This window comes from Ursus arctos, unplaced genomic scaffold, assembly GCF_023065955.2.
Source record: "Ursus arctos isolate Adak ecotype North America unplaced genomic scaffold, UrsArc2.0 scaffold_10, whole genome shotgun sequence".
Taxonomy (NCBI): Eukaryota; Metazoa; Chordata; class Mammalia; order Carnivora; family Ursidae; genus Ursus; species Ursus arctos.
The window spans coordinates 50,129,443-50,143,385 of NW_026622764.1; the positions used below are offsets into that span (position 1 = coordinate 50,129,443).

The following is a 13,943-nucleotide window of genomic DNA, read 5'->3' on the forward strand; positions in this document are numbered from 1 at the left end:
GGGTGGAAAAGAGAACAGCTGATATCCTGTACATGTGGCCTTTTACTTCTATTCATCTGCTGCTAGAACTGTAGCAAGGTCCTTGGTAACTGAGCTTGCCTTGGAGGAGGAAAGGCAAGAAGTAATGTCTCCAGCTAGGAGTTTCAAAGGAAGAAAATATCTAGCGGGGGGCTGGTACGTGGTGAACAAGGAGCCTTCCAGAACAAACAAAGCAAACTGAACCAAATAAACAAAAAGCCCTGATGTATAGTATTTGCTGATTTCGGTGGTGTAAATATTCCCCCCGTGATCAATTCCAAGCTACTAACAGTAAGATCACCGAGCACTGACTTGGAAAGAAAGGCGCACAATTGGCTCTCATGAGCCAGTGAGTCAGCTCCAGAGCAAACCATTGCCATAACCCAAAGACGTGTCACGATGTTGGCAGCTGGTCAGTTCATGTGGCAGGTTCCTAGAAGAGCTCCGTGGCTTGCTTTTAGAGACCAAGGACAGATATTTGGTTGACCAAGATAGCAGTTCAGGCCCCAATAATGTAATTTAGCGTGTTGCTATGTAGAATACAAGAGGTTTCTGAAGTTGCTGTGTACTTTTAACAGGATAATTGTGTCCTCATATGATTGTGGCTTTGAAGTCCTAGGCTGCTAGCGCAGTGCTCCTTTTGCTCGTTCTTCCTCATTAGCTTCCAGCGCAGCCCCACCAGTGCCCTTAGAGACCCCTGAACACACGGCACACCCACCTCTCAGCGCTCCTGCCTCGGCTGCTCCCCCACTGGGCACTTCCTTTCTCTACCTCTTTGCCTATAACTCCCACTTCCTCTTCAAGAGTCAAATCGATGAGGACCACCTCGAGGAAGCCTGCACTGATCCCAGGTCTGTCTTCTGTGCTCTCATAGCACATTGTGCTTCTCACTGTCAGAGCATTTCCTACCCCTGCTATACCCATCGGCTGCTTGTCTCCCCAACTAGGCTCCTTTAGGAGAGGGACTGAGTCTCCCTCACTGTTACGTGTACAGTGCCTAGCATGGTACCTATCACCTAACAGGTGCTCAAAATGGAATGAAATGAATGACTGAAATAAAATAAGACTCAGGATTATTTAAAGTGCAACATCTTAAACCAATCATAAGGAGAAGGTTCATTCACCGAGTGAGGCTCTCGTGGGTTTTACAGGGTTGTATCCATAATACACTAATTTGATCACATGTTTCTATAAGTTTCGGTAACTGTAAAGGTGCTGATCCTAGGACAGGCACTAATGAACGTACATCGACAGAGCCTAGCAACAGCACAGTCTTCTAAATCGCTGTGCGTGCACACACGTGCGTGTATGCATGTGAACGGTGTGGGACGTATGGATCCCAGGTCCATAGCTGAAACTCTTATCTCAAATACAGATTTATCTTCTTGGGCTGGAACAGAAATCCCAAACGCTGAATGAGAGTGAACGGTCTCTATTCCTCCATGTCAGGCCAAGCGCCGGGGAGAATGCCCCCAGCACAGGGCAGAGTGGTGGAGGCTTGTTAGAATCATGTAACGTTAGGCCTCCACTGCCACGGGCAGATCTGCAGTTCCCGCCCTGCCACCCGGGGGGTTAGCTGATACCAACTCAGCTCGAGAGATCCCGCTGAATGAAGTCTTGCTTGATCCCTCCGGTAAAACTGATCGTTCCCACTCATGAATCTTCCGTAGATATCTACTATGCAACTCTGCACATTATGGCTTTCACTAGATATGTCTATTTCCCTCTATCGCAGTGTTTTCCAAACTATTTTCACAGAAGGAAATATGCTTTATATCGAGACCTAGTACACAAAAATGCATATGCACATGTGTGTATAATTAAACCAAAAATTTAATGAAAAATATATTTATTACTTGTGATTCATTACATGGATATTTTCTCTTTTATTCCTCTGGGAGAAAAAATAGTCTTATTTTTTCTTTGAATCTCCAGTACCTAGCACAACGCCTGGCACATGGTAGCACTCAACAAATGCTGTTAGATAGCACTTTGAAAACACTGACTATCAAAAGGTAAATAATAGCTGAATGGTGTTTCCCAAGGTGACATGCCAAAGGGACCTTCTAAATCTAATTTACGTTCTGCTCTGAAGAACAGCTAGGAATACGTGCACAGGACTTGACCTCCTAACAATACCTCTTATGTTTGGTTTTGGCAATCTCTTAAAACTCTCAATAAATTTTCATTAGATTAAGTTATGTCTCAAGTATCAAGGCTGACAGAAGCTGGGCACCATGAGTATTGCAGGATATGCTACTTCCCCCTCCACACACAGGAAGCTAATATGCTCTTTCCCAAAGAAGGGAGATTAGTACTTTTCCAAAGGGAGGTTAGAAAAAAAATGTGGATATAGCCTGCCCTTAGCAGGGGGAAAAATACATACGCACACACACACACACACACACACACACACACACACACGCATCAAGAAAGGAGTCAGGCAGTTGTAGGTCACCTTGGGCAGACTGGTCTTTGCAGCGAGATCAGAATCAGCTCCACTTATAAGGCTAGCTCTGGCACGATCGTGTTGCACCCAAAAACACACCACATGCTGTTTTAATTATGAAGAAATCTGGAAATCATATTCCAGGTTGTGTCAGCTTTCAGAAAGATCACCTACAAGGTGTTCAAAGCTGATAAATTCTGAAAGATGAAGACTGACGCAGGGAATGGGGAAAGAAAATAGGAAATTTTAGCCTCTGGATCAGATAAGCTTCCTGGTGCTAATACTCTCAAAGCCCACAAGACTAGCTGGAAATATGTCTTTTTGCTGCTTTAACCCTGATCAAAACTTCAGGGCACAGCTGCTTCACATCCTAGTAATCTATGTGGACTAACTGCATTTTGTTGGCACAGTATATTTTTAAAGGGTATATTTATTGTTACGTAAGAGTCTGGGAATTTTGGTTCTCGTTTTACTTTTCTTATAGGTCAGACTTAAATACTATAATTTTGGATCAGTTATGAGGAAAACAAACCTAAGCTGAGACCTACTGTGTAAGACTGATTCATTTTACAAATGGTAGGGGGTACACCTTCCACAGCTGCGCCCACCTCGAACGCCCTCTTAGGCGCGGAAAACACCTCACCATCAATTTCATTCATGTTTCGTTGGTTTAATGTTTTCTGTCCTGCTTTCCGCATGTCTTATGCTTGTCTACCTCTGTTAGTCTTCCTGAATCAAGCCTTTGTTTCAAAATTTTTCTTTAAATTCCAGTTAATTAATATACAGCATGCGATGTGAGTTTTGGGTGTATAGTATCAGTCAGTTCTTGATGTATGGAAAGAGGTATTGAGCTGGAATCCAGATACAAATGAATGCTAACTAGAGGCTATTCTGATGATGACAAGAGCCTTTCAATAGTATTAGGCTCTTTATGGCAATATGGGGCACCTCCAGGCTGATGGATGGGTCTGGCTGTCACTCTGGTTTCAGCCAATTTCTTTTTTTTTTTTTTAAGTTTTTATTTTAATTCCAGTTAGTTAACATACAGTGTGATACTAGTTCCGGGTGTACAATATATAGTGATTCAGCACTTCATACATCACCCGGTGCTCCTCACAGCACGTGCCCTCCTTCGTCCCCATCACTCGTTTCACCCAGCCCCCCACCCTGTCCGGTTTTAGCCAGCTTCTGAATGAAGTGTTAGCCAGTCTCTGAATAAAGCATTGATGAAAGAGTGATAAGAAGCATAGAGAAAAGGTACAGGCCACTATAAAGCATAAATGGGGGGACCTGACCTCATTCTGCATATGCCAAGAGTTACAAAATAGCTTTAAAACAGAGTATTTGATGATAGTGAAGAATTATTACTTTTTAAAGACATGATAGTCATATTGTGTGTTTCTATTTTTTTTAAAAGGGTTCTTATCTTTCAGAGATATACTCTGAGGTATTTAGAGTGAAAAGATAGGACATCTTGGATTAGCTTCAAAACAATCCAGGGGTGGGGACTGGGAGTGGAGCCAGAGTTTTCTTCTTGAAGCTGGGAGAACAGGTCCATAGGGTTCTCTACATGTTTCTCTCTCCTTTTATTTATGTTTGAAAAGTTTCATAATAGGACACCTGGGTGGCTCATTTGGTTAAGCACCTGCCTCTGGCTCAGGTCATGATCCCAGGGTGCTGGGATCCAGCCCCACATCGGGCTCCTTGCTCAGTGGGGAGCCTGTTTCTCCCTCTCCCTCTACTGCTCCCCCTGCTTGCTTTCTCTCTCTCTCTTATAAATAAATAAAGTCTTTAAAAAAAAAGAAAAGTTTCATAATAAAAAGTTTAAAGAGAATCTTCAACAATACTAAATTGGATACTCACCAAATAGGAGTATTTACTACATGAAAGTAGAAAGCACCCTCTTTGCTCTCTGTGTTTTGCTACGCCCTGAATGTCTCAGGATTTCATGTGTTTTTATTTCTTCCCCTCCTTTCTCATACTCTTGTTCACCTCCTGTCTTTCAACCACCTTATGGTCTTCTCTTTTACTTGGACTAGACTCTTCTTTGCGGTAATTAGCAGAGGTGTATGGTTTTCTTTCTCCTTTCCCTATTTCTTCCCTTTCCTCTCCCACAGCCACTAAATTTACTTGCCTTAGTATCACAAATGCTCCTTGACTTCCCTCCCCTGCAGGACGGTGGTGAGTAGAACCAGGCCCCTTATCCTTATTACGGAAATCAGAGAACGAGTTGTATACTCGTGCCCAAGCACTACTGAAAGCTCTTTCTCCCTCCCCACAAACTACATGTGTCAAAGCACTCTATCTGTCCACTTGTGCAAAAATTGAGACCACTCTGAGTATGGCAACACAGGAACTCATTAGTTGGTGAGGGGAGAATGAGGCATATCTCATGTTTCGGTTCTTTTCCTAAATGGATGTTTCATCGTTTCTATGGACTGAAGAGCAGTCTTCGAATCCTAGCAAGATCTTTCACACAGCATTCCTCCCATCTTTTCTTGAGAAGTTGAAACTGCTTTCATTTCTAACATAGTTATCTGTTCCCCAACTTCTTTGAGAGGAGGGAGGAAAGTCACCTATCTCCACGAGAGCCAGTTCGGGCACAGTGAGGGTAAACACATTGTTCCAGGTCTCCCGGGAAGTCAGCGAAATGGTGGGGAGGGACACTTTTGCCTTATTTACCTGCTGGGGACACGAGGCTCCTACCACCGCGCAGGCTTTCCTGAGGGTGTGGCAGCAGGGGCCTGCATTCTTGTCCCTATTGTTCTGGGCTGTTTACTTGCAGGATGTGTAAGTAAGCACAGCGTGTAACGTAATACCAGATGTTCTGCGTGGGAGGAACTTCAGAACTCACACACACACAAAAAGCGTGCTTTTTTCTAACAGCACCCAGCCCCTTCCATGGAGCACAACAACGTGAAGCCACCTCCCAAACCACTACCAGTCTCCTCGGTCCTGGAGGAGGTATTGCCGGTCCTTTGGTATTTTTTGCTTTTAGCTAAAGGACACATGTGGATGTCTAGTAAAAGCATCATGTGCATTCTTATTTTTTAGATGGTTCCAATCCAAGTGGCCCAGATGCGTTCCGGATCATCTAAAAGCCACAGGCTTGTGGGCCTGGATTGCAAGGCCTCCACCCACTGACAGGGACTCCACATTGAGCCTCGCCCCCAGCTGTTAGTCTTTCTCCTGGAGAGGCAAGCTGGCTCTCGCCACCACAGACACCGTGCTCGGCCTGCTCTGGGCCTCTGCTCATTTAGGTTTCCCTTCCTGAAGATCCAAACCCTGGCTGAGCTCAGGCCCCACCTCACTGACTTATCCTCGTCTGCACTGGCAGGGGGCTCGGCCTTCGTACCATGGGACTGCCGCACCTGAGTGTGTGTGTGTGTGTGTGTGTGTGTGTGTGTGCACGCGCGCCCATGTTTACCACTCCCGTCCCCACATACAAGACTGCTGAGGGCAGGAAGGGAACATCACATAGACTTTTCTAAATTCCCTTTGGGGCCTAGGAATGGATGTGGATGGAGTGATTTGAACTTTATGATTTCTCTTATGGGCGGTGTATTTGGTTTTCCTTTCTCATGGGCTCAGTTCCTTTTTCTATGAGCTATATGTGGTCAATGCATTGAACTGACCACATCAAGCAAAGAGAACGAGGCATTCTGTTCACTGGGCTGTCTCTGCTGGGGAGGTGGGAGGTACGGGTCGCAGTCCAGGCTGCGTGAGGTGGAGAACCCAAGGGCTCGGGTCTGCTCAGGGTCAGCTGCCACCTGGCACCACAGCGGCCACCCTGCCTGAGCAGCGGCGACCCACTCACCGCTGCTGAAACGCTTTCTGGCCCATCTCTCTGGCTGCTCTCTTCACCTCCTCGGGAACCGCGTCCTTCTCAGCCTCCGACACCTGGTACACGGTATGGCCTGCGTCCAGCCGGTACGGACCTCCTTTGCCACCCAGACCTGCGGTGTCTCTTCCCCCTGGAAGGAAACCGTGAAAATCCAGGTTGTAAGTCTGACCCAGGCCACAAGACAAAAGTCAGATCGTGGCTTGAAAGCAGTCCCGTGAAGCATGTTAACTGTACCTAATTAGTAATTAAATATCAAATGACCTTATTCTGGAAACGAAGGGTACCCACCCCCCTGCTTAGAGTGCCTTTTCTCTTCTCCATCCAACCAAAGTTTACCCGTATTTCAAGGGTCAGTCCAAATCCCAGGACACCTCACCTGATGACTCCACCTCACAGGCATCACTCCTGGCCACTATTTATTACCCTTTAATATTTATTTTTTTCTTTTCTCACCAACTATATGATGGGTGGGATTATATCTTATATATTTTTATACCTTTGTACCTAAAGAGTGGCTTGACCTCCATAGATAACTTGGCATGTATTTGTTAATTAAATGAGCAACACTCCTTGTCCCTCACATGTTCCCTTATTTTTCCCTAAAATAAGAGGCAGACAGCTAGGATAGAGGAGACGGTCGGCTTTGGGTAGAACAGTTTTCCATTATAAACCCAAGTCTGCATGCTTGTAAGTGTACATTGTGTCATACTGTGTAAACTGGTTACGTTGTAAATATAAATTAAATGCCTGGAAGACCAGGTAGGTAATACTATAAGAAGTGGTGAGGCCCTTGGCTAGCTAGAGAAAGCTTGCCTTGTTTAATACATTCAAATTATTTTAAAATACTGTACTGACCCCCAAAATACATATATTGGGTAGGTTTGGCTTCTGGGCTACCAGTTTATTACCTCTGCTTTATAATGATGAAAATACTAGCAATCAGTTTCTTTTGTTCATTCACACATAACGTGGGCACGCAGAAGAGAGCTCCACATTGGAGGGAAAGTATCGTATCACATCGTATCGTATACTAGTGTTATACGGCAGAGCATCGTACAGTTATACTGGGCTGCCTGAGTTTGAATCCTGCTCCCGCGCACTAGCTGTGTGTCCTTGAAGGAAGTTCCTGTGTCTCGGTCTCTTCATCTGTAAAGTGGAGATACTAATATGATTTACTTCTTGGCATTGTCATGAGGCTACAATGCTTAGAACGGTACTGGTGCGAAATAAGAACTACGTAAGCGGGTGGCTCTTACTATTATTATTCAGACAACTTCTGGTCACAGAAAATGAGGGTATTTCTAAGTTGCATAAAGTGGAAATTTTGAAAGCTTTCAGGCTTTGGTTAAATGATGTTACATTTATCTTTTCTCCTTTGGAGCCTTAATTCATGTAATAAACTAAAAGTAAAACTCAGTATGCACTGCTTCCCTTACCAGGGTCCAGGCAGGTCACTTCCTTTTGGGAAACAGCATGAGAACAGTCTATTAATGATCATATGTTTACCCTTCAATTTGAGCACATCTGATTTCACTCTTATTTAGAAATTGGGGGTGGAAAATTCCTTCTCAGACGTGTGTGATTCCTGGCTCTCACTCAGGGACAGCCTGGAGGCAGCAGGGACCAGTAACTGGACAGTGACAATGAGCTCCAGAGGTAGAAAGGCTGCTTCTGTGACCCGACCCCCTTCCTATAGGAAGTCCTTCTTCGGCAGGGGTGGGTCACGGATTAGTGCTTAACACTTCCTGGGCGCTAAGATGCCATCAGTCTTGGTGAAGAGGAAAGCACCCACAACTGTTCGGAGGCAGGTATGAGCGACGCTCAGCGTAAGTCACAGGAACCCTCAGGAAGGTCACACTGGGGTGGAGAGGGCATGAGTGGGGAGCTCTTCGTGACCTCTGCTTCTGAGAGCCTTTAATTTGTACTACTTAAATGAAAATGCTGGTCAGAGGTTTTAGACTTCCAGGCATCATCTTGAAGCTGATCTTGGACACCCTACATCAGCTCCGAAGATACGGGAGGACACGCAAGGGAGGCGCTCTGATGATGAAAGAGGGATCAAGTGACTTGGGTCAGAGCTAAGTTCCACGTAGAGAATTCTGAGGGAGAATGACAGAAAAAGAATCGGAAGCAAAAAAGATTCAACAGATAGAAAAATAAAGACTGAGGGAAACAGAAACAGGGTCTTCAGTCTGGACAGAGGTGAGCTAGTCGATTCAAACGGAATGAAAAGCGAGAACCTCCGCTCCAGAGCCGTCCACCGCTGGGAAAAACCTACATCTGGCCCACCCGTTCCACAATGCATTCCATATGGATGAAATCTTGCCGGCTTGACACACATTTCAAGATCAAAGGACATTTCTAAAAATACGCTTTCTTTAAAGCTGATGCTTGATGAATAAACAGAATAGGCAAGAAGTCTCCAGGCCTATTTGATAGCACATTGTCTCAGCACAGAAACCCATTTCCTCCCGAGGCTGTCGAGGCCAAGAGGCACACAGCATCCTCAGGGAAGGTGAAGTCGGGAGCTCGTGCCAGCACCGGCTCACGGCCGAGATAAGATCAGACAGTGCACACAGTCTGGCCCTATTCCTGCAGCCCGGCAGCTGCGTCTGCCCCGGCTGCCGCAGAGGAAAGAGGAAGACAGCAGTCATGGGAACAATGCTCCCGTCAGGCGGCCAAGAGGAAGGAATGGACCACAGCCATCGGTTCAAACTGCAACCCACTCTTTTATCTCAAAATCCTGCATCCCCAACATACTCACTTCTGAGATGTGGAAGGCAAGGCCCATTTCTTTCCCCAGTCAGCTGGTCAAGAGGATTTACTATAGATTGCTGGCGTGATCCCAAGGGCATGAGGATTTAAAAGAAGGGCTTAACATTTTTAACGAACACATTCTTCAGAGCAGGTCCCGTGCTCAGCACTTTATAATCATAATTTCATGTAATCCTCAGCACAGCCTTGTCAGGGAGTTAATATTTTCTCCTTTTCCTGATGTGGCAACCCTGGGAGGGTCTGAACGGTCTTTGGTCCCAGGGTGGTAGAGTCTGTGGGACTCAAAATGCCAGAGTTTTTCCGTGTCTTGATGTCATGCTGGGCTCCAGGGCAAAAGCACAGTCCGGCTGACTAACTGGGGAGGCAGAGAAGGCAAGTGGTCCTGAGCCTTCTCAGGGGTGATATGCAGTTTCCGTGGGCTTGGGAAGGCTCGGGACGCTCCACCCAGGAGGACGCCCATGCTACCAACCTGTTCCTCCAGCCCACGTATTGCCGCCCACATGGGGCATGTTGTCTGGGTCTTCCTTCCCGTGCTTGGGGGAGCTCACGTCTTCACCACTGTCCCTGTTGATTGTTATCTACGAATGAAGAATTGAGACATTATCACTCTCTCATGACCAACACCAGACACTGCAGGACAGGAAGAAGAATTCTTTTCCCCTAAATCCTTAAGGTATCTTATAACCTCAGGCCACAGGACACAAGAGATGCTCTTGGTATCTGGCAAAGAATTTGATCAGATTTAACATTCCTTTGGTTGGGAAGGAGACATTTAATTTTCAAGAAAATTCCTTAAAAAGAAAAGAAAGTGGACTGAGTTACAGTTTCAGAACTTTACTGGTGCAGAACATGCCTCGAGCATTTACACCAGGAGCAACACCTAGCAGAAGCCGGGACAGTGGATCTCACCAGAGACCGACACTTTCCAGATGGTTTAAAAGGATCACTGCCCAGCTGTTCCAACTGGGTAACAGCAGATATATAAACATATATATGTTTATATATATATATATATATATATATATATATATATATATATATATATATACCTATTTAATTTTCGAAGAAATCCCAGTCTTCTGAGAAATATTTTGAATAAAATATATGGAAGAGAGAAATAGAAAATGTATCTATGTGTGCTTCAGTGACATTATTATACACACGGACACGAAAGACTGCTTATTTATTTTCCGGACCCTCTCTAATTTGATTATGGTATGTTGTAGCTTTCCTAATTCAGCTTTATTTTAAAACTGGATTTACTGTTCCTGCAATGGCAAACAGAATAAGCTGCATTTTAGCTCTCCTCTGTGAAAGCCTGTGGCTCACTGGTCCCTAATTTCATTCAGCACAGATTCACCAAAAGGACTGGTAATCACCCAAGAATTCCAATCCTAAGTTAGTTCAGTAGATATCATTCCACAATACAAAAAACTCAGAGCAGCCCCACTTCATGAGTCCTATAAGCCAGCTGTCAAATGTAAGGATTTTCAGGACGGACCAGACCAAATATTCATTCATTTGTCCAATAAGACTTATAGACGAATTACTGGCAGAACACGAAGTACCATGGGGCCTACGAAAGCCACAGAGGATTGGTCACTGCTCTCTAACTGCTGAGGGTGGAGCAGGGGGCTTGCAGGTGGACCCGAAGCCTGATGCCAGATCAGTCTTTGGAGCTAACCCACTCCTTGTTAGTGCCTGGACTTTCATTCTGGATGTTGGATTAATGAAGGTAGGCAAGTAATTTAGAGCCTTCGCAAATAAAACAGCTATTAAGAATGAATTCAACATTACTTCCCTTGTCTATGTCCAGATGAGTTAATTTCAAATGTTACAACATCATAAAGAGCTTTCTGCCAATAGCTTTGGCAACAGTAACAGATTTTGGCCACAATTTTAGCATACTTTAAGAAAATTTAGCAACCAGGACATGACAATTTATATGAATTCCACACACATAATCATGCTCTAAAAATGGGTCAAAATAAATATTTTCTCCTTTTTAAAATTAAGCTATGCAGAATAGATAGAAACATTCAGAGAACAAACAAACACTTAAAAAAATTTTTCCCAGAACTTGTCACCACTTTCTGACTTGTCCAGAGGTATTATAAGACATAAACAGTGAATTAATATATGTATATTGGCTGTAAGAATTCTAGACCACCACTAACCAATAAAATTTTCTGTGCTGATGGAAATGTTTACATCTGTGGTATCTAATATGGTAGCTATTAGTCCAATGTGGCTACTGAGTACTTGAGGACCTGAATTTCAAATTTTACTTAATTCATTAAAATTTAAATTTAAATAACCACATGTGGGTAGTGGCTATTTCACTGGACAGCGCAGCACAAGGACGAGCTTGCCTTAGCCCAGCAGATACTGTTTGGAGCTCTCTGTAGCATCTTAGAGATGTTCTCTATGTCAATTTATATAAATTTAAGAAATTAATATAAAACTTATAACTACAGTCTGTTTTTTAAAAACAAATATAATGGAACTTACATATGAAGACACACTATAGTAAGAATATATGCTTTTTAAAAGATGCATTTATTACAACAATACTGTCACTGCTCAAAACACTTCTGGACTGCTTCTGGAAGGATCTACAGAGTCCATGATTCTTTAATATCTTTAATGGTGGCATCAATGTGTTAAAACTAAATTTGATTTTTAATAAACAGCCAAAGGATACTTAGAGTTGATTTCTGGTATAAACTGCTAACTTGTTATGTATCCGTCGGCAAGTCAATTAACTTCTGTGGCCCTCAACTTTCTCATCAGGAACTAAGCGGAAGTTGAACTAAATGAGTTCTACCATCCCACCTAGTGTCGGGATGCTCTGATTCCAATCTGGTAAATAAGGTGTTCAAGCTGGGGTTTTAGTCAAAACCAGGTACGCTTACGTAATAATGAGACTAGTTTGCTTATTAGAGCTGTGACTCTTCTTTAGGCTAATTCTAAAAGATGAAGTTCCAAAAATGGTCTGAGCAATGCAGCATTATTGGAATAACTATTCTGAGCATCATTCCTTACCTTGGGGTACGTGTATGCACGTGTGTGTGTGTGTGTATTCAGGTATGTTGTTTAAAAATAAATAAAAGAGGGGCGCCTGGGTGGCACAGCGGTTAGGCAACTGCCTTCGGCTCAGGGCGTGATCCCGGCGATCTGGGATCGAGCCCCACATCAGGCTCTTCTGCTATGAGCCTGCTTCTTCCTCTCCCACTCCCCCTGCTTGTGTTCCCTCTCTCGCTGGCTGTCTCTGTCTCTGTCGAATAAATAAATAAAATCTTAAAAAATAAATAAATAAATAAATAAAAGAACTTCAGAAGAGAAATAGAAAACAAATTCTTATGTGTCTGGTAACTTTATTTCAATCAAAAATTAGTTATCGTCTTTAGACATTTCCTACAATCCAGATATTCTGGTGCAAGAGAAGAGCCTCTAAAGAACAAATACTAAAAATGACGGCATTAGACAACAGAAAAAGCCCCTCAAATTGCCCCTCTCAGTGACTTCTGAAATCATGCTCTTGGAGTTGCGAAGACACCTATAGTGGGCCAACAGGAGGCAGAAAGCTGGCTATGAAACTTCTGGGCAGAAAGGAACTGGTATGTTCTTTGCCGCCTGTGTCTTTCCAGGCCATCTGCTGGGAAATGGCATTGCTTACATTGCCAACAAGGCAGCCATAAACCAATCCCAAATGGGAGTCTAGAGGTGTTTCAAAATTGACACATTCTTGACAAAAACAATCATCAGCCCAAACCTGATTTATTCCAGAGAAATATACACCACAAAAATCCAGGACACTTACTTAAAAAAAAAAAAAAAAAAGCATTTTGGGAAGTTTATCTAATTTTGTGTCATTGTATGAATACCATTATACTCACAGGAATGTAGCTCTCTAGCACATCTGCCAAAGGGTTTTCAAAGGCATTTTAGGGCATCTCCTACATGAATTGACAATGATTCATAAAAAGTACAAGACAGGAAGTCTAAGACAGTCCAAGCCAGGACAGAAACTGAAACAGATATTAGGGAAGGCCTATCATTTGAGGAAGCTTGTTTCCTGGGCACAGACAGACATGAGCCACTAGTCATTCTGAAAGTTGATAAACCACTGAGTACTTTGAAGTATGTGTTGGGGATCCGGAGTGCATCTCCTTTGAGGGCTGGTCTCACCTAAAAAGAACTTACGTAAATCATTCCAGTTACTGAAATAGACCTTACTATAGTCACTGAAATGGATCAAAATTTTCCCCAAACCACAAATATTATGGACCTTTACAATGTCTTTAAAAGATTGATCTATTTATTTTAGGGGGGCAGGGGTAGGGAGAAAGAGGCTTACACAGCCTCCAGGCTGAGCTTGGAGCCTGACAAGGGGCTCAATCTCACGACCCTGAGATCACCACCTGGGCTGAAACCAAGAGTTGGACACATAACCGACTGTGCCACTCCAGATCCTTACAACTTTCAGTGCAAACGGACGCATGTGCTGAGACCTTCGATGTGTTTCTCACGCTGACACGATCTACTTCCTTTTAGGTAAGTGTGCCGTAATCCTAAGAACTGTAATCCCAGAAATCCTTTTACATATGAATTAAAATGGAAAAAAACATGGAACTTGTAAAATATAACTCATAAAAATGTTCCGGAGTAAAGCAACCCAAAGTCAGAGAAGGAAAGGGACATGACTCACTAAAACCTTGTAATTCTGGGCAAGGCTCATATATTTTAGGCTCCTCCTTAAGTTCAGGATTTTTAAAAACCATCAATAAAATGATATAAATAGCCAGAATATAATCCTGGAAGAAAAGTTTGCTCTTGGAGGTATGATTGGACAAC

General features: G+C 43.6%; 1 protein-coding gene across 3 annotated transcripts in view; it reads right to left on the bottom strand.

Moving 5' to 3' along the window:
* The window catches only part of VWA8 (von Willebrand factor A domain containing 8), a 336,953-nt gene that overhangs the window by 37,217 nt on the left and 285,793 nt on the right, over nucleotides 1-13,943 (bottom strand). For all 3 annotated transcript variants that reach the window (XM_026493342.4, XM_044381840.3, XM_044381841.3), the window contains 2 exons: nucleotides 9,556-9,664; nucleotides 6,285-6,441 (listed from right to left, as the gene is read on the bottom strand). In XM_026493342.4, coding sequence (XP_026349127.2) covers nucleotides 6,285-6,441; nucleotides 9,556-9,664 — 266 coding nt within the window. The remainder of the gene's footprint in view (nucleotides 1-6,284; nucleotides 6,442-9,555; nucleotides 9,665-13,943) is intronic.